General features: G+C 42.9%; 2 protein-coding genes across 6 annotated transcripts in view; one reads left to right on the top strand and one right to left on the bottom strand.

Moving 5' to 3' along the window:
- The window catches only part of LOC118375883 (mitogen-activated protein kinase 9-like), a 32,129-nt gene extending 11,391 nt beyond the window's left edge, over positions 1-20,738 (top strand). For 2 of the 5 annotated variants that reach the window (XM_035762511.1, XM_035762520.2), the window contains exons 2-12: positions 388-557; positions 869-998; positions 1,231-1,289; positions 1,548-1,686; positions 3,420-3,585; positions 13,615-13,686; positions 14,053-14,235; positions 14,678-14,802; positions 16,342-16,405; positions 16,523-16,591; positions 18,809-20,738. In XM_035762511.1, coding sequence (XP_035618404.1) covers positions 442-557; positions 869-998; positions 1,231-1,289; positions 1,548-1,686; positions 3,420-3,585; positions 13,615-13,686; positions 14,053-14,235; positions 14,678-14,802; positions 16,342-16,405; positions 16,523-16,591; positions 18,809-18,945 — 1,260 coding nt within the window. In that variant the 5' untranslated portion in view covers positions 388-441 and the 3' untranslated portion in view covers positions 18,946-20,738. Of the gene's footprint in view, positions 1-387; positions 558-868; positions 999-1,230; positions 1,290-1,547; positions 1,687-3,419; positions 3,586-9,519; positions 9,592-13,614; positions 13,687-14,052; positions 14,236-14,677; positions 14,803-16,341; positions 16,406-16,522; positions 16,592-18,808 lie in introns of all 5 variants that reach the window. The other 3 variants (XM_035762527.2, XM_035762532.1, XM_035762542.1) reach the window with 3 other exon arrangements.
- On the bottom strand, positions 19,852-23,803 carry LOC118375912 (rho GTPase-activating protein 24-like). Its single transcript, XM_035762553.2, has 2 exons — positions 22,427-23,803; positions 19,852-21,438 (listed from the first exon to the last, which is right to left on the bottom strand). Exons 1-2 carry the CDS (start codon positions 23,407-23,409, stop codon positions 21,201-21,203), a joined length of 1,221 nt encoding a protein of 406 aa, XP_035618446.1. The 5' UTR covers positions 23,410-23,803; the 3' UTR covers positions 19,852-21,200.
- Between the last annotated feature and the right edge of the window lie 1,267 nt (positions 23,804-25,070).

The following is a 25,070-nucleotide window of genomic DNA, read 5'->3' as shown; positions in this document are numbered from 1 at the left end:
AAACGAAGCATAGAAATAGCGCACATGCTTTCAATGCGAATTACTCTCATTTCTATGTGAATTTGGTCAGGTCGCCCCAAAAATGTATGTGTCAAGCTGCATGTGTTTTGCCAGAGGTTGTTGTAAGGGAGTAATGTTGTGTAACTGGGTTAGAGCAGGCACAGCAGTGTTGTTTAGACTACGGCCCTAGGCGCTCTCAATCTGTCAGCTAGCATCTCACTGCTTCTGTCCTCTTATACTGCATTTAAACACACACCCACAGACCCTCACACACTCTGCTTAGATTAACAGGACTTGGATGGCTGGAAGGATGCTTTGCAAATTTCAGACATATATTATGATTTATAGTAAGACAAGTCCTACTATATCGATCTCTGTGTCTCCTAGACTGGTTCCGGCCCCTGAGGCAGCACAGAGGCCCCTGACTGAGACGGCAGCAGTATGAGTGTGGATGAGGGCCAGTTCTACAGTGTGCAGGTGGGAGACTCCACCTTCACTGTTCTGAAGCGCTACCAGGAGCTCAGGGCCATCGGCTCCGGGGCACAGGGGATTGTCTGGTAAGACAACCGTTATGTAGACAAACAATATGCCCTCTAATAAGTGAAAGTTTCACTTACTTGTTTATACCAGTCAAATCCTCTCATATCTCCACAAGTGCATTCCATTTGGGATTGGGCCATAGGTTGGGTAGTCCTAGAACTAGGCTAGCTACTGTTTTACTGTTCTCTATTCTACAAGAATGAAAGGTTCCATGAGTATGTCTCTTAGCCTTGCGCTGTCATGAGTCATGGCACATATTTTTCTCTCCATCCTCCCTATACCCCCACCACTCTTTCTTCCTTTTTCACCCCCCCAACCCTCTCTCCAGCTCTGCTCTGGACTCAGTGTTAGGTTTTCCCGTGGCAGTAAAGAAGCTGTGTCGGCCATTCCAGAACCAGACTCATGCCAAGCGGGCCTACAGGGAACTGGTGCTGCTCAAATGTGTCAACCACAAAAACGTATGGCACCCGATTTTTAACAAGCTACTGTTTGAAAGCCCTCTGCCCTGTCTATTGAGCGGATTGTCTATTTGAAGCTGACACATGCCGTATGATGCAAAAAATAATGACCTAATAGATACAATATAGTAACCATCAGTAATACCATGATATTACGTTTCATTACCTGTTAATAACCCATATTCCTTTAATAATCTATTCAGCTGATGAGTGGCGTTTTGTCTGTCCTCAGATTATCAGGTTGATCAATGTGTTCACGCCTCAGAAGTCACTGGAGGAGTTTCAGGACCTGTAAGTCTTCTTGTACCTGTGGTCTTTCTTTTACTGTTGAGTAGTTCTGCGCTACATTCCAATGCATGGCGTAATTCTACGCGTACTATACGAGTGTGGACATTGAAATAGAGCCCTAGTCTTCAACTCAAATCCAGTTTGATACAGTAATACCCATAGGTTTGCTGATAGACGTTCTCGCCAATCTTCTACTATTCAATCTCTGCTTGTTCTTATGTGCTCTTCTCCTTCCCTCTCCTCTCCCGGTCCCTGTGCCAGCTACCTAGTGATGGAGCTAATGGATGCCAGTCTGTGCCAGGTGATCCACATGGACCTGGACCATGAGAGGATGTCCTACCTGCTCTACCAGATCCTCTGTGGCATCAGACACCTGCACTCCGCTGGCATCATCCACCGGGTGAGGAACACACACACCTGCACACGCTCACATACTTGCATGAATGCAGCACACACACCAGCATACACACTTTGACTACATACAGTGCCTTCAGATATTATTCAGGCCCCTTGACTTTTTCCACATTTTGCTACGTTACAGCTCATTTCTAAAATTGATTAAATATATATATTTTTTTTATAAGTCTCAGCAAACTAAACACAATACCCCATAATGACAAAGCGAAAACAGGTTTTTTGAAATGTTTGCTAATTTATAACAAAAAGAAAAAACGAAATAACTTATTTACATTTTCAGACCCTTTGCTATGAGACTCGAAATTGATATCCGGTGCATCCTGTTTCCATTTATCATCCTTGAGATGTTTCTGCAACTTGATCGGAGTCCACTTGTGGTAAATTCAATTGATTGGACATGATTTGAAAAGGCACACACCTGTCTATATAAGGTTCTACAGTTGACAGTGCCATGTCAGAGAAAAAAACAAGCCATGAGGTCGAAGGAGTTGTCCGTAGAGCTCCGAGGCACAGATCTGGGGAAGGGTACCAAAACATTTCTGCAGTATTGAAGGTCCCCAAAAGTACAGAATCCTCCATTCTTAAATGGAAGAAATGTGGAACCACCAAGACTTTTCCTAGAGCGGGCCACCCGGCCAAACTGAGCAATCGGGGGAGAAGGTTCTTGGTTTGGGAGGTAACCAAGAACCTGATGGTCACTCTGACAAAGCTCTAGAGTTCCTCTGTGGAGATGGTTGTCCTTCTGAAAGGTTCTTCCATCTCTGCAGCACTCCACCAATCAGGCCTTTATGTTAGTGGTCAGACGGAAGCCACTCCTCAGTAAAAGGCACATGACAGCCCGCCTGGAGTTTGCCAAAAGGCACCTAAAGGATTCTCAGACCTTAAGAAACAAGATTATCTGGTCTGATGAAACCAAGATTGAACTCTTTGGCCTGAATGCCAAGTGTCATGTCTGGAGAACCTGGCACCATCCCTACGGTGAAGCATGGTCTGGGCAGCATCGTGCTGTGGGGATGTTTTTCAGCGGCAGGGACTGGGAGACTAGTCAGGATTGAGGAAAAGGTGTACGGAGCAAAGTACAGAGATCCTTGATGAAAACCTGATCAGGAACTCGGACTGGGGCGAGGGTTCACCTTCCAACAGGACAATGGCCCTAAGCACACAGCCAAGACAACACAGGAGTGCCTTCGGGACAAGTCTCTGAATGTCCTTGAGTGGCCCAGCCATAGCCTGGACTTGAACCCGATCGAACATTTCTGGAGAGACCTGAAAATAGCTGTGCAGCTATTTTCCCCATCCAATGTGACAGAGCTTGAGAGGATCTGCAGAGAAGAATGAAGAGAATCTCCCCAAATACAGGCGTGCCAAGCTTGCAGCGTCATACCCAAGAAGACGTGAGGGTGTAATCACTGCCAATGGTGCTTCACCAAAGTACTGAGTAAAGGTTCTGAATACTTAAGTAAATGTGATATTTCAGTATTTTATTTTGAATACATTTGCAAAAAATGTCAAACTTGTTTTTACTTTGTCATTATGGGGTATTGTTTGGGGGGGGGGGGCAATTGAATCAATTTTAGAATAAGGCTGTAACGTAACCATGTGGAAAAAGTCACATTCCGCTACACTCGCATTGACATCTGCTAACCATGTGTATATGACCATTAAAATGTGATACTTTCCGGATACGCTGTATGCTCTATCCCTCTCTCCCTATAGGATCTGAAGCCCAGTAACATAGTGGTCAAGTCAGACTGTACTCTGAAGATCCTGGACTTTGGATTGGCCAGAACGGCCTGCACCAACTTCATGATGACCCCTTATGTGGTGACGAGGTACTACAGGGCCCCAGAGGTCATCCTGGGCATGAAGTACAAGGAGAACGGTAAGTGGGAAGAACGCTATGGCTGTGTCTCAAACCACACCCTATTTCCCCTGTAGTGCACTACCCTTGACCCTCTGGCTTTGGTTAAAAGTATTGAACTTGGGAAATAGTGTCAATTAGGACACAGCCTAATTGCTACTAATCTGACTAACCCACTAACAAGTCCTGGGTCCTGTGTGTATTGTGTACCACTGAACAGAGTTGTTCCATTCCAAAAGGTGCTGATGTGTTAGTGATTGGAATTCCTCATAGTGCCTGGTTACAACCTACAAAAACAAATTGCAGAAGAATTATGAAAGGGGTGTCGTGGGAATTCTTACACAGGGACACTTGAATTCCATCTTAAATAAATAATGGTTTATAATCAGCGCGCTGGAGTGGTTCCAACAAACTTAATGCACCTAGTACACATGTCGATTAGGAGCTCTAACTGGGCAGTCCCGTTAGTTCCCTTAAATACTGACAAGTTATATTTGCATTATTTAGCTTATTCATAATTCATGTTTGCTTCATTCATGTGACGACTAATACTGGATCATGCATGTGACAGACCAATACCTCACAAGGCTTCTTTTCTCTAAGCTGAGACCCTGAAACTGAGATCTTTCGTTCTCTAAACAAGGTTCTGGGCGTACTGCCAAATTGCAGATACTGATAGTGAGGATTCGTTCAATCAGTCACTTTCATGAACACAGAAATTGGTTTTGAGAAAAGCAGCAACAGAACACACAGAAATTGGTTATCAGAAAATAACTAATGTAATAATGTCCATCATATTTAACTTATCACGTCGTGTGTGATGATAATCATTGCATTTTAATGTAAGCATTTCGTTTTTTTCTTCTCTATCATATTTCTTTTAAAGTAAGGGGAAATCTCTGATGGAGGCCGATACGTTAAGCCTATTAAAGATCCGTGACACTATCAAGAGCAGTGTGCGGTTTCCTTTTTCATTCGTCTTATTCAACTGTTGCAATGCACCTGCAAAAAAAGTTTGCTCAGATGTGCAAATGCCTTTTTGAATTTTAAAGTAAGGAAAATGAACACATGAAACCAGACACTTCAAACCCTTCGTTCTGTATTATACAATCTAATTAGTATGGTAACACTATCATCATAGGAAAGGTTATACTTCTATTAACGGCAATTAATTTATCAAACATACACAGCATGTTCAATAACACAATTTGGACAAACTAAGAAAAAGGAAAAAAAACTTGCTGTAGCCCATTTTGGCAATTTGGGATCCCCAACTTCCAAACAGAGATTCCAACCAAGTTGCAGGCGTCCCCTCTGGTTGTGGGGAATTATTCTTCGCAACAGTGGCAATGTGTTCGGTGAGATCAGTCATATGAGAGGAGTGATCTGGGGCAAAAGTACAACATTCATCGCCGATATACACACACACACACACACACATATATGCTCTATACATCCACATGGATTTAGTACGGTAGTGGTGGAGTAGGGGCCTGAGGGCACACAGTGTGTTGCGAATGTATTGTGATGTTTCTATAATTGTTTAAACTGCCTTAATTTTGCTGTACTCCAGGAAGAGTAACAGCAGCTAATAGGGATCCATAATAAATACAACTGATTGCACAAGTGCCCCTTTGAACTGCCAAAAGATAGTCAAGAGCCTCTCTGTTTGTAGAGCCAATTTACGCAATTCTTTAGGCATTGCCAATTTTCTCTAGACATCTCCCGAATTTGGTCTAGGGTACATGCATATTGACTTTCACAGGGAAGAGAGGACACATGTTAAACAGTTTCACACCAACCTTGATAAGAATGAGATTGCAGCTTGGGCTAACCTTGCCCCAATCTAGTGGCTCTCCTCACATTTTAGTTGTGTAGCTCTGTCTCTAGAAGCCTCGCCTTTCCAAACCATAATTATAACTATTGATAAATTGTCGAACCCAAGTTTAGAATGGTAGTGCTTCAAGTTGGTTCTATCACTTTAATGTAAGACCCTCAACTTAGCACACACCGATACTGGCAGAGTGTACATTGACATACAGTATATTCTTATATTTCCAGTAGCAACTATTCTCATCCCTTGTGGTAATGACAGATGTGGTATCTCAATTCATTCTTAGTCAAAATTACTATACATTTCTTAGTGTGCAGACCTCCACAATCAACCTGATACTTCAAATATACAATTTTGGATAAGCCTAAATCAATTACGGACACAGTTTACCCCCTCCCTCCCGACACTCATCCTTTTGGCGTTTTCTTCATGTGTTTCAGTTTGTCCTCCTAATGGCACATGTTCAAAGTGGATGGCCCTTGATAATGTCTCTCACCTGAGCCGCCACTGTCCTTTACAGTCCATTATGTCTTGTCCATTTTCCTACAAGTACACCAGCAAGTTTGAATGGGATCTTTCTCCATGCTCACTCCAAGTGGATGCTGTGTACATGCTGGCTCGGACTCCGGTCTCACGGTAGAAGTGGTCAAGGACCATACTGAACACCATTGCTTCAGCTGATTAGTGGGGATGAAGTTCACACTGTTCTTGGTCAAATTATCCCTTCCATGCATCTAGACACCATCTGTAGTCACTTTCGCCATAAAGGAGAGACCAGAACAACAGTTTTTTTCTTTTTAGTTTAGGGCATTTCTGATTCAACAAAATCCAGACAAATTATTTATTGTATGACAAACTATTAATGCTACCAATATTCTTAATACAGATTTCTAAAACAAATGTCAGAGAATAACACAGTTTAAACCATTTTATATATATATATATTATAATATACTCAGCAAAAAAAGAAACGACCCTGTCTTTCAAAGATAATTCGTAAAAATCCAAACAACTTTACAGATCTTCATTGTAAAGGGTTTAAGCACCGTTTCCCACACTTGTTCAATGAACCATAATTAATGAACATGCACATGTGGAACGGTCATTAAGACACTAACAGCTTACAGACGTAAGGCAATTAAGGTCACGGCTATGAAAACTTAGGACACTAAAGAGACCTTTCTACTGAATCTGAAAAACACCAAAAGAAAGATGCCTATGGTCCCTGCTCATCTGCGTGAACATGCCTTAGGCATGCTGCAAGGAGGCATGAGGACTGTCAATAAATTGCAATGTCCGTACTATGTAACATCTCACAGCAAATCTGGTGCAGTCAATGAGGAGATGCACTTAATGCAGCTGGTGGCCACACCAGGTACTGACTGTTACTTTTGATTTTGACCCCCCCCCTTTGTTCAGGGACACATTATTCCAATTCTGTTAGTCACATATCTGTGGAACTTGTACAGTTTGTCTCAGTTCTTGACTGTTATGTTCATACAAATATTTACACATGTTTGCTGAAAATAAACGCAGTTGACAGTGAGAGAACGTTTTCTTTTTTTGCTGAGTTAGATATATATATTTCAAATGGGCTTATACTCCCCTATCATCTTGGCGAACTCACTGCAGAGTTACAGGTCAGGGAGTCAGAGGGCTTGTTCTGCCCTTGAATTGCGTTCCCATGCAAAACTAGACAGATAGCTAACAACTAAATCGTCAATAAAACTCCCAAGGCGTGACTTTTCTTGAATTAAATTATTGAAAACGTTTATGAATTGAAACTGCAGAATACAGAAAAGAATATACTTTAGTATTCAATTCAAATCGACATATTGTAGCTGTACATTATACCTTTCATGTTGAAGTTTCATGAAAATACAAAGCACGTGCCAAGGTACCATGCATCTGGCATGACGCCAAACCATATAGCTAATTGTTACTCATATGGTAATTGACTAACTCCTTTCATTACCCTAATAACAAAGCATATTACGCTAGAAACAGTAACAAAACTACAGTATTGTATATTTTACAATTATTTTGCATGACGCACGAGCAAAATAATACAGCTGACGACATACATGAAAGGCTTTGCAATTTGTGTGAGTAAATGCAACCAACCAACATTGATATGTAAGCAACTCTATCAATAACAAGATTGTCATCACTAGCTAAATGCTTGAATTTAATTTACAAACAAATATTTTCAGAGGCTGAAGCGTGACAAGAAATAACTACACTGAAAGACCTGCACCGTATCGTTGTTTTTAGCTGCTTCTATGCGTGCAGAACGAATTCTCTACTTCCTGTTTGAGTACAGTCTTTCTAAGTACCAGGAATCTCCACTAGGGGTGAATAACACCATGAAAATCCATCTTAACCATTGTAATAAAAAATATTTGTTACCTTTTTTTCTTAAAAAAAAAATGTTTCGCCCCCTTTTCTCCCCAATGTTGTGGTATCCAATTGTTAGTCATTACTATCTTGTCTCATCGCTACAACTCCCATACGGGCACGGGAGAGACTAAGGTCGAAAGCCATGCGTCCTCCGAAACACAACCCAACCAAGCCGCACTGCTTCTTAACACGGCGCGCCTTCAACCCAGACGCCAGCCGCGCCAATGTGTCGGAGAAAACACGGAGACAAGGATATCCCTACCGGCCAAACCCTCCCTAACCCTGACGACGCTAGGACACTTGTGCGTCGCCCCACGGACCTCCCGGTCGTGGCCGGCGCGACAGAGCCTGGGCGCGAACCCAGAGTCTCTGGAGGCACAACCACCCGGGAGGCCCCATCTGTTACCTTCTAACACGATGGCAGCACAGGGCTAATCCTAAGGGAGAAATCCCAACCATCCAACAGACCCAGTCTGGTGATATGTGTTATTGAAGCAAGACAAGAACAATGAGAAGACAACAGCAATACACATCACTTGATGTGGGGAAACCTCAATCCATTTGGACTTAACTGTCAACCATTACCAACATCTTTTTTTCCCCCTTTTTACATGCAGGCATGTGAAGAAAATCAATTTGCATATTTAGTCTTGTGCATCTTCAACGATTATCTTTTTACTTGCTTTTGCACCATATGTATCTTCTGTACATATTTAGTATCAGTGGCTGCAGACCACGTAGACATTTCTTACAAATGCTTAGACAGCTATCAGTGGGGCTTTCCATGGTACCGTTATGCCCTTGCGCAAGTTTTCTCATAAAACTTGTGAATAGCCTTCTCTCTCTAAGACTATGGGTACCTTTTTATCCGTTACTCACCATGATTTTATTTTTCATCATATATTTTTATTCAGATTCCTTTAAATGGACTTATTGAAATCAGTTGCTGTCCCTCATTTGTTCGCGGATGATGTCTCCTCCTGGGCAGCTCACAGTAAGGGTCTGGGCGGGTCTCATCTTTTGGTCAAAATGGAAATTTACCCTCAGGCTTCATAAAATGTGCCACCGGTTTTCTTCGCAGACCCCCAATGGAAATTCTTACACCGGGACACTAAGTCAATCTTTAAATGAATCATTGTTTATTATCAGTGCGCTGGAGTGGTTCCAACAAACTTAATGCACCAAGTACACATGTCGATTAGGAGCTCTAACTGGGCAGTCCCGTTATATACTGACAAGTTATATTTGCATGATTTAGCTTATTCATAATTCATGTTTGCTTCATTCATGTGACGACCAATACTGGATCATGCATGTGACAGACCAATACCTCACAAGGTATTCTTTTCTCTAAGCTGAGAACTTGAAACTGAGATATCCCTTTCTCTAAACAAGGTTCTGGGCGTACTGCCAAATTGCAGATACTGATAGTGAGGATTTGTTCAATCAGTCACTTTCATGAACACAGAAATTGGTTATTAGTAAAAAACAATGTCCATCACAGTGGGTTGGTTTTAAAATGGAGTGCTGTTGGTCATGTTTGGTGTGTCCAAGGACCTTTGAAGGGTTGGAGAAATCTTTTTATTGATCATAGTTAGTGATTCTACGAAACTATTGTGGTGGCTGATCAAGGTTAGAGAACGAACAGTGAATGATCATGCTGTTCTGATCATACCGCTTGATCATGTTTCCATTGATGATGGTTCTGTGCTGCTCTGCAGTTGACCTGTGGTCTGTTGGCTGCATCATGGCTGAGATGATTGCACACAAAATCCTCTTCCCTGGAAAAGACTGTATCCTTTGTGAGTGAGAGAGCGTGTGTGTTCGTTCCACTTATGACACATTACTCTGATTATGAGAATTTGTATGTAGCAGTGTTGCATAGTGAATGGTATTCCATTTATGTTTTTGTTTTATCGATGTACAGTAGTCAAACCTACTTCCTGTGTAGGAAGTTAAGGCACATTTTTCCAGTGCATTAGATTCCAATTGACCTTTTATCAAAGGAAAATACCTCTAAGTCTTCATCAGGGCAGAAGTACAGGGGAGGGGTTTTTGAACATTTGTTAAAGGCACACAGTCCAAAGCAAATACTATCCACGCCCTGATCACATCCTATTGTACCAGCTACACACACCCACACACTCAGGGTTTGCTTTAGCCAGAACTCAGGGTTTGCTTTAGCCAGAACTCAGGGTTTGCTTTAGCCAGAAATATCCAGCTTTTGGCCTTCATTTAATTATAAAAAATATATTTAAAAAAAAGTTAGTAACCACAATTGGCGCCAGGCTGGGAGAAAAAAATCCATTTGCGAAATAATGCTTTTTTTGTTGCCTATTCGCAGTGGTGGACAAAGTAAACAATTGTCATACTTGAGTAAAAGTAAAGATGCCTTAATATAAAATGTACTTGAGTAAAAGTATTTGGTTTTAAATAAAATCATTTTACATTCCTTATATTAAGCAAACCAAAAATATTCATTTACAGATAGCCAGGGGCACACTCCAACACTCATAATTTACAAACGAAGCATTTGTGTTTAGTGAGTATCAGATAAGATGCAGTAGGGATGACCAGGGATGTTCTCTTGATGTGTGTGAATTGCACCATTTTCCTGTATTCATAATGTAACGAGTACTTTTGGGTGCCAGGGAAAATGTGGAGTGAAAAGTACATTACTAAAGAAAATAATGTAAGTTGTCAAAAATATAAATAGTAAAGTACAGATACCCTCCTCCCCCCAAAACGACTTAAGTAGTACTTTAAAGTATTTTTAGTTAAGTACTTTACGCCACTGCCTATTTGTTGATGTAAATACATTTGACCAGTCATGCTTATCGGTCTATGGGGCAATTAATTCTAAATAATTCTATTGGAATTTAATTGGTACGTGTGTATATTCGTTATGCAACTTATTTATCACACGTGATACAGGGCCTTTTGAGTGGAAAATCTGCAGTCTAAATGCAGTCACGTGTTAAATAGTTCTGTGTCCACGTTTTAAAAATAACTTTTTATTTCTCAACTGGTAATTGAAGCTCGCTTCCCATTCACTATTTAAATGCATTGGCAACGGAAGTCAGGCTTCATCAGCGCGTCACACGCCACTTAGCAATGAGCTGGAAGCAGTATGCCTTTTGAAAACGTATACCTACTTAAAACCTTTCTGGAATATGTGGGACGGTAGCGTCCCACTTGGCCAAAAGCCAGAGAAAATGCCAAATTCAAATAAATTCCTATAAAAATCAAACTTTTGTGAAATCACACGTAAGATACCAAATTAAAGCTACACGTGTTGTGAATCCAGCCAACGTGTCAGATTTCAAAAAGGATTTTTGGTCGAAAGCAAACGATGCTATTATCTGAGGATAGCACCTCCGTAAACAATGTGAGAACATATTTCAACCCTGCAGGCGTGACACAAAACGCAGAAATAAAATCATGCCATTATAAATCATGCCTTTGACGAGCTTCTACTGTTGGCACTCCAATATGTCCCAGAAACATCACAAATGTTCCTTTTGTTCGATTAATTCTGTCCATCCATATATATCCAAAATGTCCATTTATTTGTCGCGTTTGATCCAGAAAAACACTGGTTCCAACTTGCGCAACGTGACTACAAAATATCTCAAACGTTACCTGTAAACTTTGCCAAAACATTTCAAACTACTTTTGTAATACAACTTTTAGTTTTTTTAAAAGTAAATAATAGATCAAATTGAATACGGGATGATCTGTGTTCAATACAGGAAGAAAACAAACTGATGCTAGCTTTCTGGTCACGTGCCTCTATCAAACAGTACACATGAAGTGACCCTCGTTTTGAACAGGGCTACTTCTTCATTACACAAAGGAAAAACCTCAACCAATTTCTAAAGACTGGTGACATCCAGTGGAAGTGGTAGGAACTGCACCAAGTCCCTTAGAAATCTGGATTCCCAATGAAAACCCATTGAAAAGAGTGACCTCAAACGAAACAAAAAATCTGAATGGTTTGTCCTCTGGGTTTCGCCTGCTACATAAGTTCTGTTATACTCACAGTCATGATTCAAACCGTTTTAGAAACTTCAGTGTTTTACTAATAATATGCATATCTTGTCTTCTGGGGATGAGTAGCAGGCAGTTGAATTTGGGCATGCTTTTCATCCAAAATTCCAAATGCTGCCCCCTATCCTAGAGAAGTTAATTGTTTAAAAACTGAACATTTTGCTACATATTATGAGGCATGTTTTACCTTGCTTCAAAGTAGCCTGGGCATTTGCCATTGAAACCAAAAGCCTATTTATCTCATATTCTATTGGTTTTAAATTTCCTTCCATTGTCCGGTAGCCAAATGCCTTGTGCACATTACTGCGCTAATTATGTTAAGAAATAAGACTTTACATTTTAAATTAATGTTATGATCTGTTCCATCTATTCATTGCTATTCAATGTTATTTTTGTTGCCTAGGCCTAGTGGTTACGTGAATTTGGGATCAATCTTCCCACAACTGTCCCAGAGACTGTTTGGGCTATTTATTTCTCAACAAGCTGGCCAATAGAATAGTATACTTTTTTTACTATGGGGAATAGTAGATTGCCATAGGCTCATAGGTGACGCATCCATAAGGCTAGGGGAATCTAAGCTTTCCCTAAGTAACTTAAATTAAATTGCCAAAATTATATAGCCTAATTAGCCTACTCCTATACAGAAATAAAACATTAGTTTGGAAAACAAAAGGCTCTTGCTGTAAAGAGAAGACAATGAAAATCTGTCTTTTTTTTAATAACCAAATTCTCAACCTAATTGAACAGTAGGCCTGTAGCTTATCTTATTATCTTACATGTTCACTCTTTATCACTCTGCGCATGTTCACTCTTTATCGTTGTTCAGTCAGTGCCACTTAAGTTTGTTTTTGGACATTTTCTTCCAGTTTAGATGGACGTCATATTCTATTTGCGTCTCCCCTTCTCATAGGCCTATTAAATGGACAACGTTGTTTTGATTTATCCGTTCCAATGTCAGCAGAGTAGGCTACCCTGTAATTAGTCGTATTTAAAAAAATAAAAAAAATTAAAAAAAGATTCTGCTCATGTCTCCAGTCATATAAAGTGAAGTAGAATTGCATGAAATGTGTTTCTCCCGTGCAAAGAAAGAATAAACGTATCTGATATAGCCTGTAACCCAGGACTCACCAATATACACGTGGTCTTTTTTTTCCCCCTTTTTTTTCTTTGCGAACTGTGACAAGAGTTATATTATTAGCCTAAATTATGATTTTCCAATCTACTCCTCACATGCATAGTAGGCTATCTTACATAAGTCTGGAAAGGCGACGATGCATTATTATAAAGATGCATTTTTATGGTAACTCAAACGCCGCCTATGCATAGGCTGGCGATTTTGCTGTTCGTTACTCGTCTTGTTGGCTGAGGAAAAGTACGCGTGGGACAGTTCTTCTGACATCTTCAAAGTGTCCAGCAAGGACGCGCGTTATTTCATCCCCGACTTGCAAATCGAGAAAGCGAAACGGCCGTGTAAACTGATGAGCAGTGCTCCTAAGCATGCGAGAGGAGCCTGAAAGGCTGTGTGTTAAGTGAGTTAGTCTGTCCTTCCCATCCTGATGAGAGTGCTCTCTGAATGGAAATAGCCTGGACAATGTCCCTAAACCTGCATTTTGAACCATTTCGTAACTAAAGCATTATTCTTCCATTTAACATATAATAATTTAACCACTGCCGTAAGTCTTCCTATGATTTTGGTGATTTGTGTTATGAAGACAACCAACCATATGTTTGAACATTGTGTGTTTTCATTTTCTTCCTGTTCCCAGTGGACATCTGGTCAGTGGGGTGCATCATGGGTGAAATGGTGAAGGGCAACGTTATCTTCCAGGGCACCGACCGTATCCTTCATCCACCTCTCTCCCACTCCCTTTTTTTTTTTCAATATCTCACTCCTCTTCATCCCTTTCCTCATCCCTCTGTCTCCACTCCTCTCTGGCACTTGATTCTTCCATTGTCTCCATAAGTATTTATACTTGGTTAGATCCACATGGACGACTGAGACCACCTCCATTGTGTTTTTCCTCAACCAGTAGATGTCACCTCCATTGATAATGAAAAAAAGAACTGGGACGCCTCCGATGTAGCATTTTATACTGGCTGCCCGTTTCACCTTTTCTAATGGGAATGGGCTCTCGCTCTCATTTTTAGTTGATGTAATACACACACATACACCCATGTTCTCCTTAACCGTGGTGCCTGTCCAGACATAGACCAGTGGAACAAGGTGATTGAGGTGCTGGGTACTCCCTCCATGGAGTTCATGAACCGGCTGATGGAGACTGTGAGGAACTATGTGATGAACAAGCCTCAATACCCAGGGGTCAACTTCGCTGAACTATTTCCTGACTGGGCCTTCCCCTCTGATTCCGAACACGACAGACTCAAGAGTAAGATACCTCCCCTCTGAGTTTTGTATCTTTTTTTTTTAAATATATGTTTTACTTTTCTTTTAGTTCTTGGTCCTGGAAGGCTCTAGTATCGCAGGCTTTTGCTCCAGCCCATCACTGCGTCACCAGATTCAGCTGACCAAGGCCTTAGTGATGAATAGATAAGCTGAAACTGGTGTGTTATTGATGGGCTGGAACAAAATCTCGCTCACATTGTAGCCCTCCAAGAGCAGGAGTGAAGAACACTATCCAGCAATATGTGTGTTGCTGTATCAAAGTGATCTAGTTGAAAGCTGGATCAGTATTCTTAGATAACACCTTGTGTGGGCTTAAGTGGTCGCATAGAGACCACGGGGTCTATCTTAATGAAATGATGTCAAGATAGCCTTGGTTGCTGTAGAAACAGTGCAGTGAATGTGCCATTCTCTCATTTCCATGACAGCGGGTCAAGCTCGGGACCTGCTGTCCAAAATGCTAGTGATCGATCCCGAGAGCCGCATCTCAGTGGAAGAGGCCCTGAATCACCCGTATATCCACGTGTGGTACGATCCAGGAGAGGCAGATGCGGTGAGTGGACTGTTCCACATTTTTGAGAGAGGGGATGTATATAGTCGAAGTCGGAAATTTACATACACGTAGGTTGGAGTCATTTACTTGTTTTTCAACCACTCCACAAATTTCTTGTTAACAGACAATAGTTTTGGCAAGTCGGTTAGGACATCTACTTTGTGCATGACGCAATTAATTTTTCCAACAATTGTTCAGACTGATTTAATTCACTGTATCACAATTCCAGTAGGTCAGAAGTTTACATACACTACGTTGACTGTGCCTTTAAACAGTTCGGAAAATTCCAGAAAACAATGTCATGGCTTTAGAAGCTTCTGATGGGGGTGTACCTGTGGCTGTATTTCAAGGCCTACCTTCAAACTCTGTGCCTTTTTGCCGTCATACCACTCACGAAGGGGATGTGTTCTGTCTCCTAGAGATGAACGTACTTTGGTGTGAAAAGTGCAAATCTATCCCAGAACAACAGCAAAGAACCTTGTGAAGATGCTGGAGGAAACAGGTACAAAAGTATCTATATCCACAGTTAAACGAGTCCTATATCGACATAACCTGAAAGGCCGCTCAGCAAGGAAGAAGCCACTGCTCCAAAACCGCCATAAAAAAGCCAGGCTACGGTTTGCAACTGCACATGGGGATGAAGATCGTAATTTTGGGAGAAATGTCCTCTGGTCTGATGGAACAAAAATAGAACTGTTTGGCCATAATGACCATTATGTTTGGAGGAAAAGGAGGAGGCTTGCAAGCCGAAGAACACCATCCCAACCGTGCAGCACGGGGGTGGCAGTATCATGTTGTTTGTGGTGCTTTGCTGCAGGAGGGGCTGGTGCACTTCACAAAATAGATGGCATGAGGCAGGAGAATTGTGGATATATTGAAGCAACATCTCAAGACATCAGTCAGGAAGTTAAAGCTTGTTCGCAAATGGGTCTTCCAAATGGACAATGACCCCAAGCATACTTCCAAAGTTGTGGCAAAATGGCTTAAGGACAACAAAGTCCAGGTCTTGGAGTGGCCATCACAAACCCTGACCTCAATCATATAGAACATTTTGTGGGCAGAACTGGAAAAGATGTGTGTGAGCAAGGCCTACAAACCTGACTCAGTTACACCAGCTCTGTCAGGAGGAATGGGCCCAAATTCACCCAACTTATTGTGGAAGGCTACACGTAACGTTTGACTCAAGTTAAACAATTTAAAGGCAAGGCAACCAAATACTAATTGAGTGTTTGTAAACTTCTGACCCACTGGGAATGTGATGAAAGAAACAAAAGCTGAAATAAATAATTCTCTCTCTTATTCTGGCATTTCACATTCTTAAAATAAAGTGGTGATCCTAACTGACCTAAGACAGGAAATGTTTACTAGGATTAAATGTCAGGAGTTGTGAAACTGATTTTAAATGTATTTGGCTAAGATGTATGTAAACTTCTGACTTCAACTGTGTATGTATGTGTGTAATATATATATATATATGGGGAATACATTTTGTTTGGTCTGATATGTGTGTCACTGTGTTGTCTATGTTGTATCTAATAGCCTCCCCCACAGATCTGTGACAAGCAGCTAGAGGAGAGAGAACACAGCATCCAACATTGGAAAGGTATGTGGTGTCTCCCTCTAGGGACAGCACTCTCTCCCCTGTTCTGATATGTTACGTTCACGTACGCACAGTGTAGACGACTGTACAGGGATGAAACAAATCACTCTTTCTCCTCAGAGCTCATTTATGAAGAATTGATAGACTGGGAGGAGAGGAACAAGAATGGCGTGACGAAAGAAGAGTCAGGTAATTCTTTACACAATACACGGATACAAGATCACATCTTTAATGTACAGGTTGTACTATATAACAAGTCCTCTAGGTCTGTTGTGTCTGTGACACAGTGGTGAATGTTAGTGGACCAGGCCCCAGGGTTGGGGTTAATTGCACAAATTCAATTAAAATTCCAGTTCGGTCTTTGAATTCAGTTCCTCTCAATTCTAATGTTAAGTAAATTCCAAGAATGACATTCCCAATTCAATATTATCCCCAATAATTCCAAATTAGAATTCAAATCCCTCAGGCTTTCAGACGGATCATGTCACTGTTCAGACAGCCTAGCTATAATGGAAATTAAAGTTGAAATGTTTTTAAACCAATTCTACTGTCCATTTTTGATACTTAAGTGCATTGATTCCATCAACTGGGAAATGTACAAATATTGAATTCCAAGATCAAAAAAATTCTAGCAGTCCAATTCAATTCCGTAACTTGAAGGTTGTTGAAATTCAAATTGAATTCAACGTAACTTCTCCATTTTCAAGAAATGAATTGACATTTCTAATTAAAATGGAATTGACCCCTGGTGGATCCTACCAGGTATTAGGGTTTGGGCACGGTTATTCTCATATTCTAATATCCAAAAGGATGTAAGTATTCAAAACAACAAAAGATTTGGGCCTATTTCAACAATGACAAAGGATATACAATGACATTTGAAATTCTTCATTAAATATAAACACACATTTTAAAATATATTATTTATGTACGTACATGCATTGAGCTACTGCTGCTTCAGACGGTTTTGAAAGTAAATTGTTTACAGTTGCGAACCGTAAATGTAGCCTACAGTTCTGAGGATGCATAAAATTATTTTGTTTGAGTTATCTTATTTTTTTCCTCCCCAATTTCGTGGTATTCCTCTTGCAGGAACTGATGACACACTCCAGCCACATGAGGTCTAGCATTGTCTTGCATTAGGAGGAACCCAGGGCCAACCGCACCAGCATATGGTCTCACAAGGGGTCTGAGGAGCTCATCTCGGTACCTAATGGCAGTCAGGCTACCTCTGGCGAGCACATAGAGGGCTGTGCGGCCCCCGAAAGAAATGCCACCCCACACCACCCACTGCCAAACCGGTCGTGCTGGAGGATGTTGCAGGCAGCAGAACGTTCTCCACGGCGTCTCCAGACTCTGTCACGTGCTCAGTGTGAACCTGCTTTCATCTGTTAAGAGCACAGGGCGCCAGTGGCGAATTTGCCAATCTTGGTGTTCTCTGGCAAATGCCAAACGTCCTGCACGATGTTGGGGTGTAAGCACAACCCCCACCTGTGGACGTCGGGCCCTCATACCACCCTCATGGAGTCTGTTTCTGACCGTTTGAGCAGACACATGCACATTTGTGGACTGCTGGAGGTCATTTTGCAGGGCTCTGGCAGTGCTCCTCCTTGCACAAAGGCGGAGGTAGCGGTCCTGCTGCTGGGTTGTTGCCCTCCTACGGCCTCTTCCACGTCTCCTGATGTACTGGCCTGTCTCCTGGTAGCGCCTCCATGCTCTGGACACTATGCTGACAGACACAGCAAACCTTCTCGCCACAGCTCGCATTGATGTTCCATCCTGGATGAGCTGCACTACCTGAGCCACTTGTGTGGGTTGTAGACTCCGTCTCATGCTACCACTAGAGTGAAAGCACCGCCAGCATTCAAAAGTGACCAAAACATCAGCCAGGAAGCATAGGAACTGAGAAGTGGTCTGTAGTCACCACCTGCAGAACCACTCCTTTATTGGGGGGGTCTTGCTAATTGCCTATAATTTCCACCTGTTGTCTATTCCATTTGCACAACAGCATGTGAAATGTATTGTCAATCAGTGTTGCTTCCTAAGTGGACAGTTTGATTTCACAGAAGTGTGATTGACTTTGAGTTACATTGTGGTGTTTAAGTGTTCCCTTTTATTTTTTTAAGCAGTGTATAATATGGTCTGAGAAGAACAATGTTGCTAAGCATTTAGCCAATATGTTGTGATTAGGCCTACTCTTCCTACATAATTGTTTTTATTAGGTAGTTAAAAACAAATTTAAGCCATTTAAGTCATTTATTTTAGCTGAACACTAGATCTCGGCTTCCTTTTTGACTGCGAAAGTGATCTTGACTCGGAAAAGTTTGGTGACGACTGCATTAGACATACAGTATAAACCCTATTATATTTTCTCTCTCACTGTCTGTCTGTCTGTCTTTGTGATAGATGCAGTGAGGGGGTTGGCTTCCCAGTCGTCCTCGGCCAATGACATCTCGTCCATGTCAACAGAGCAAACCCTGGCCTCCGACACTGACAGCAGCAGCATTGACACACTCACTGGACACCTGGACGAGAGCCAATGAGATCGCACCAGGAAGTGTATATTTTTCTCTCTATTCTAGCTTGCTTTGTCTCGCTTACTTCATATTTCTTTCCGTATCCTTTTCTCTCTCTCTCTAACTTCCATGCATAGGTCTATTTTTCTAAAGGAAAAATTGTGTGATCTTGGACAGGTATAGTTTAGCTGTAACCCCAGAGCAGTGTTTCACTTCTATCCTAAGCCTTATTTTTCTGACTGTGTGTAAGAGGCGCAAGTTAAAATATTAATATTTGAAGTTTTCTGTAATATATTCTTCCATTTTGAATATCTGTCTTTAGAATTCTTGGCAAGGGACTTGATATTTAATTTGCCTACCCTTTAAAAAAAAATGTTTTATTGTTTTTGTTTTCAATTAAGGTTATAAAGATTTTAACCGAAAGACAGGAGTATCATTACATTTGAACAGCTGCTTTCTGCATGCTACAGCTACACAAACAAAGCATTGATCACATTATCAAACCATCAAATGTTCATCTGCCGATCGATCAACCACTAATCACGTTTTTTAGATTTGTTTTAGTTAGGTAGCAGTGTTGAGAACAAGTGAGAGTGGTGCCGGCGTTGAGTATAGTGTTTTAATTGTCGTGAGTGATGTGGTTTGGAGCTGTTACTACTCCTGACCTCCAGGGGTGGCTGTGGTCGCAATGTTAAGGTTTTATTTCCTTATAAGTGTAATGTATGTCATCGTATCCAGCTAAAGCTCTGATAATGCACGTAGATATATAGCTAGGCATATTTGTTTGTTAGACATCCAATGTACCCATAGAAACATCTTCATATAGTACAATCAACCCATATGCCGTAAGGTACAATGTGTATATTGAAATATCATTATCCTGTACATTTTGAGAGTACAAAAAAAGGTCCATGTGTTTTGTATTTAGTTTGAGTTCTTGGCTAAATGTTGCACACCACTGATGATGTTTTACCCATACACAACAAGACCCTTGTGAAACCTCTTATTGATGATCAAATGCATGGGGTCAAATGCATAGGGTCAAATGCATGGGGCCTCTTATTCTAAACCATTCCATCAGTACTGGAAATCCTTTGGGAGAAATCATGACATAAAACATTTATATTGAAATTCAGTATCTAGAGATGTAGCAACTTAACAATTGTTTTCAACTTGCATGGTGTCACATTCACTGTACTTTTCTTGTGTGTATCTTATATCGGTACCATGCTGTCCCCTCGTCGTTCCTCAAATGGATTTTGCTTCTTCAAGACAAGGACAACCACCATCAGTAGATGAATGCCTATGGACGGAAGGACAGTCACACAGTGGTGGAGCACAGCTGTTGGTTTGGAATGTGGACATGTCACATAACTTGTACAATACCTAGTTGTGATTCTGAACCTTGAGGTTCTGGAGCGGAACTCTGCGTAGATGGAACTAAACAGATTTTTCGTGAAAAGTAACTCTGTTGGATGACGGATATGCACAAACAGACATAATGTAGTCAGATGAGGACTGTGCCCCATATTTGTTTTCCATGACAGCCTTATTCATTCATCATGCCTTAAATGACCAGAGGAGTGTCCGCCTCGCTCTTTACATCCTATTTGTTAAGGACTGAGGTGTGTGTGTGTGTGTGTACCATGTTTAAAATATTCACTGTGTACAAACTGTACATCTCATGTTTTTATCTTGTTAATTTTCTTTTATTTTGTTCATTTTCATAATGTACCGTCTGCAATGACATGCTGTTTCACAATACCACTTTGCCTTCACGTTGTCCTTCCCCATCAATTAAAAGTGGACAACTCAAAGAATGTGCTGTTAATTGCTGTAAATGCAGAGGTACTGTACATCGATACCAGTTCAGAACCTTCGAGATGTGTGTGAGCGCCTTTTGCGCTTCCCCCACCGAACTGGCAAATCAGCTTTTCCAGATCCCGACCCAGCACTAGAAAGTGCTAATAGAGAGGTGTGATATAATCATCAAAGATGAGCCAAACATGACGCAAGATAAAGGTGTATGAGCCCGTGGTCTGAATCCATGGACAATATACTGTGGCTTATGAATATGCACATTTCTGATAATGAACCATTCCATAATCCATTAGAATTCCTGAAGGCAGCGCTTCATACTCAAATGTTTCCTCTCCAGCTGGCCTTAAAGATTGTGTAAATAGTCTTAGTTTAAAGACAGTTGTCTTACCACTTCCAATCTCATCATACATACTTCACTTCCTCAGCACACACAGTACACACCCCTCAGCCAAAGGTCAGTCTCAGAAACTCCTGACGATTTTCTCCGTCTTCTTGGCCTCGTTGTTGAGCTCTCCGAAGGTGTCAAAGAACTGTTCCATCTCCCTCTGCAGGGCTGTGTTTCGGAGGTCTGCTGCAGCCCGGCCCCTCTCTGACTCCAAGATCTTAGCCTGGACCACAGAGTACCACCGCCTCTGCTGAGCCAGGTTGGCCCTGAGGTCAAACACCTCTACCTGGAGAGCCTCGTTCCTCTCTTCCAGACTGGGGAGGGGGGGGACAAAGGGTGGGGGGTGGAGAGAGAAGATTAGGAAAATGGGGGTGGCACATTAACTCTGCTGAGCCAGGTTAGCCATCAGGTCAAACACCTCTCCCTGTAGCACCTCGCTCCTCTGTTCCAGACTTTTGGTGAGAATCTCAATTGCATTTCCTTGGTTCATTGCGTCCTCTCGCCTCTTAAAATGGCGAGGCGAAGACGTGAGGAATCATGGGAGAATCTCAATTGCATTTCCTTAAGGGTTCGAAGGAGAGAGTGGGTAAGGGGGACAGAGTGAGAAGGAGGAGAGGAGAGCGAAAAGGGTAAGGAAGAGAGAGGGGTCCTGAGCCAACACCTCGATTGAGTGGGGTTAGGGCTAAGGATGGTGAATTAGCCTATGTGACAGTCAGACGTCATCGTCCCTGTGTGCTGTATGCTCCTAATTTTAGTTGTATGGCCAGTTTCGTCTCAATCTGACCAGGCATCCACTGTCTGTCTATATCAGCAGTAGTGAGGTATGTGTTAGTGTCTAGGTTAGCACATACCCTTTTATATCGCTCTTTTTTTCCCATCCACCCCACAAACAGCCTCTATTTCAAAAAGACAGACATGGCAGCATTAGGTTTTTAAGCATAATATTACTCCACCCGAAGAAAACAATTTCATGAAGTGTGTAATTGTCGGTTTTGAATTCCAGTGTTTTTTAATATGCCATTCGTGGCATTCATTCCTTGTGTGCGTACTAATGACATGTCAAATAAATATTGAAGAAAAGGCAGGAAAAGTGTTTGTGGAATATTCCATGACTGATATCTGTCAGTAAACAGGATGTGGGGGTAGGGGGGAGGGGTGGTCATGGGAAACAGCAGAGTGGACACACACATCTGGATAGAAAACCTTTGCAACTCCTTATCACTGAAAGTACACAGAGAAACCATGTCACCATGTTTTTCATTATATGTGTGTGCACATTAGATCATGATATGAAGTTCTTACCTGTGTATGCGTTCCTCGTACTCCTCTCTCTGCCTGGCTATCTGCTGCTGGAGGCTGGTGAGGAGGCTGCGGAGGGCGCTGGCTGAGGGGTCTGCCAAGGGCAGGGGAGGGGGAACCCGGGCCCCAGGGACAGGTACAGGGATCGGACCAGAAGGCTGGAGAGGCTCGACTGGATGGGTGGCAGAAGCCTGTAGAGGTGGGACAAGGGGCTGGAGATGGGAGAAGTTATCTGGTCGATGGGGTTGTGGTTGGATCAATGGCTGGAGTTGGAACATGGGCTCGTCCTGGTTAAAGTCCGGTTCTGGGTCCAGGTCTTGGTACTGGTCTGGTCCATTGCTGGCACTGCTCCCTGCAAGGAGGATTTCACAGGAAGACCAGGAGCTACTCTCCCCACTGACCCCTCCATCCTCCATCAACACCGAGACCGGCACTGGGATCCTCAGGAAACGCTGGGGCGTGGGGAAGGTCACAGTGGTTTCCATGGCAGCGTCCTCGGTGGGGGTCACGGCGTGGAGGTTGTCGTAGACGGAAAGAGCGCTCTCGTGTGTGTCTCCGTCGCTCGGGCTGGGGCTCTGCTGATGCCGAACGCTCTCCACCTCCTGCACTCCCGTATTCCCTCCTCCTCTCTCTCCTCTGTTTGTCACCATGTCCCAGCCCTGCCTTCCCAGGCCTCCCCAGCTGCAGTGACTGTGAGCTGGCTGCACGCCAGCCCCTCTCTCCCCTCCTCTTCCATCTCTCCCCCTTCCCAGTGTGGGAACCACAGCTGCAGCTGGGACCAGGCCAGGGGGGGAGGAGGGGTGAAGGATTCCAGTTACAGCAGGGTTGCAAAGTCCCCCACTTTCCCTTTTTCTCTCCTTCTCCATCTCCCTAAACCCTCTATCCCTCCCTCTCCCGGCATGGGGTAGACAGTTGTCGTACAAGGGGTCGGTGGAGCAGGAGCTGGCTGTGGTGGGGGTTTCGGGGGGCAGGCAGGGCAGCTCCATGTCACTACCTCACCCTCGGGGGGTCCGGCACGGTGAGGGAGGGGGGGGTGCTGAGGGTTCGAGGGGTGCAGTAGTGACACCTTCCTCTGCTGTCAGTTTAGTCAAGGAGAGGTCTGAAGTCTGGTTGTAAGTCTGTCTGGAGGTGCAAGGGAGGGTCCCTGCTGGCTGTCCCCTGGAAGGAGTGCCGAGTCCTTGGGAGGGAAGTGTGTGTAGGACCCCCTGCCTGGTTCTCCTCGGTTTCCTTGACGCGGCTGGTGGGCGGCAGGTAGCAGGAGTACTGTGGCCGTCTGAGGAAAGGACTGCAGCTCTCACTCAGCAGCTGTGTGTGTGTGTGTGTGTGGTGTGTGTGTGTGTGTGTGTGTGGTGTGCGTGTGTGTGTGTGCGTGTGTGTGTGTGAGAGAGCGTGTGTGTGAGTGTGCATGTTTGTGTCTTTAAGCAGCCCTGACTTCAGCTGTTGCACCATAACAGCTCCTGAGGGACTGACCAGAGTGTAACTCAGCCTGGCTCATTCCTGAAGACACACACATTCAGAACTAGCTACAACCACAAAAATAGATACTGTATGCGGGCACACAAACTGCAATAAACCCCCCGACACCGGAGAGGAATGAAAGTGGTTGCCAGGCAATGCTTCCTGATTGGAGCATACAGGGTTAGACACTCCCCTTTACCGGGGTACAATGGCACAAATGCTGGCAAACTTCTGGCCTGACTTAGACCACCGTGTCAATTGACACTCAGTTCCCCTTTTCATGTGGCAACAGGTCGCGAACAGGCAACATGTGGCGAGGTCATCTTGCTGCTGTGGTTGCACACTGTGGTATTTCACCCAATAGATGTGGTAGTTTCTCTATCTCAGTCAATCTGTTTCTACTTCTGTTTGTTTATCTCTCTTTCCCCTCCCCCTTTCTCTCTCCCACACTCTCTTGGTTTATGGCACCTGTCCATGCTAATGCTGTGGGATGCAGTGAACCAAGTGTCAGTCGCATTTAACAGTGTGAGAAGAGTGATGGTGGTCAGTCACCCCAAAGTTTAGCCCAGGCCATTTAGCTGATCTATGGAGAGTACTCGCACGCACGCACGCACGCTCACACAGAGCATACTCAGAACCAGTGGGCAGCTACCAACCTACCTTACAGGAAACGAATCATAGTCTCACAACTCCTAGACTATAGCTTTTACCCTGAGTACACAGTGGGAGAGGGGGGATTTAGACTGAGAGGTTGGCTTACTGTATAGTGAAAATGTGATAACCTCTTCTTATTTTACAGTTTGTTTAACCACAGAGAGAGATGGGGTTGGAGACAGAGGCAGGGAGATACAGCTTCCCTATTGTGAGTCACTTAAACATGGGCAACGATAAACATTTCATTAGAACTGAAAGCTTTTAGAACAGTTTGTGTTAATGCACCTTACACACTGCAGGCTAGAGAGCTGAGTTCTGGAGGTAAGCCATAGCCACACACACACACACACACACACACACACACACACACACACACACACACACACACACACACACACACACACACACACACACACAGAGATGCTGCTATGGAACATTTGACCACCAGATGGGGCTATTAGCTATTTTATATGGTAAGTGTGTTTTCAATGGGTGGTGCACCTTGTCATCAGCAAAAATGTAACCGGCAGGAATT

The sequence above is a fragment of the Oncorhynchus keta genome, chromosome 4, assembly GCF_023373465.1.
Source record: "Oncorhynchus keta strain PuntledgeMale-10-30-2019 chromosome 4, Oket_V2, whole genome shotgun sequence".
NCBI lineage: Eukaryota > Metazoa > Chordata > Actinopteri > Salmoniformes > Salmonidae > Oncorhynchus > Oncorhynchus keta.
The sequence above is the reverse complement of the archived record's forward strand: the minus strand, read 5'-3'. Positions and strand labels throughout refer to the sequence as shown.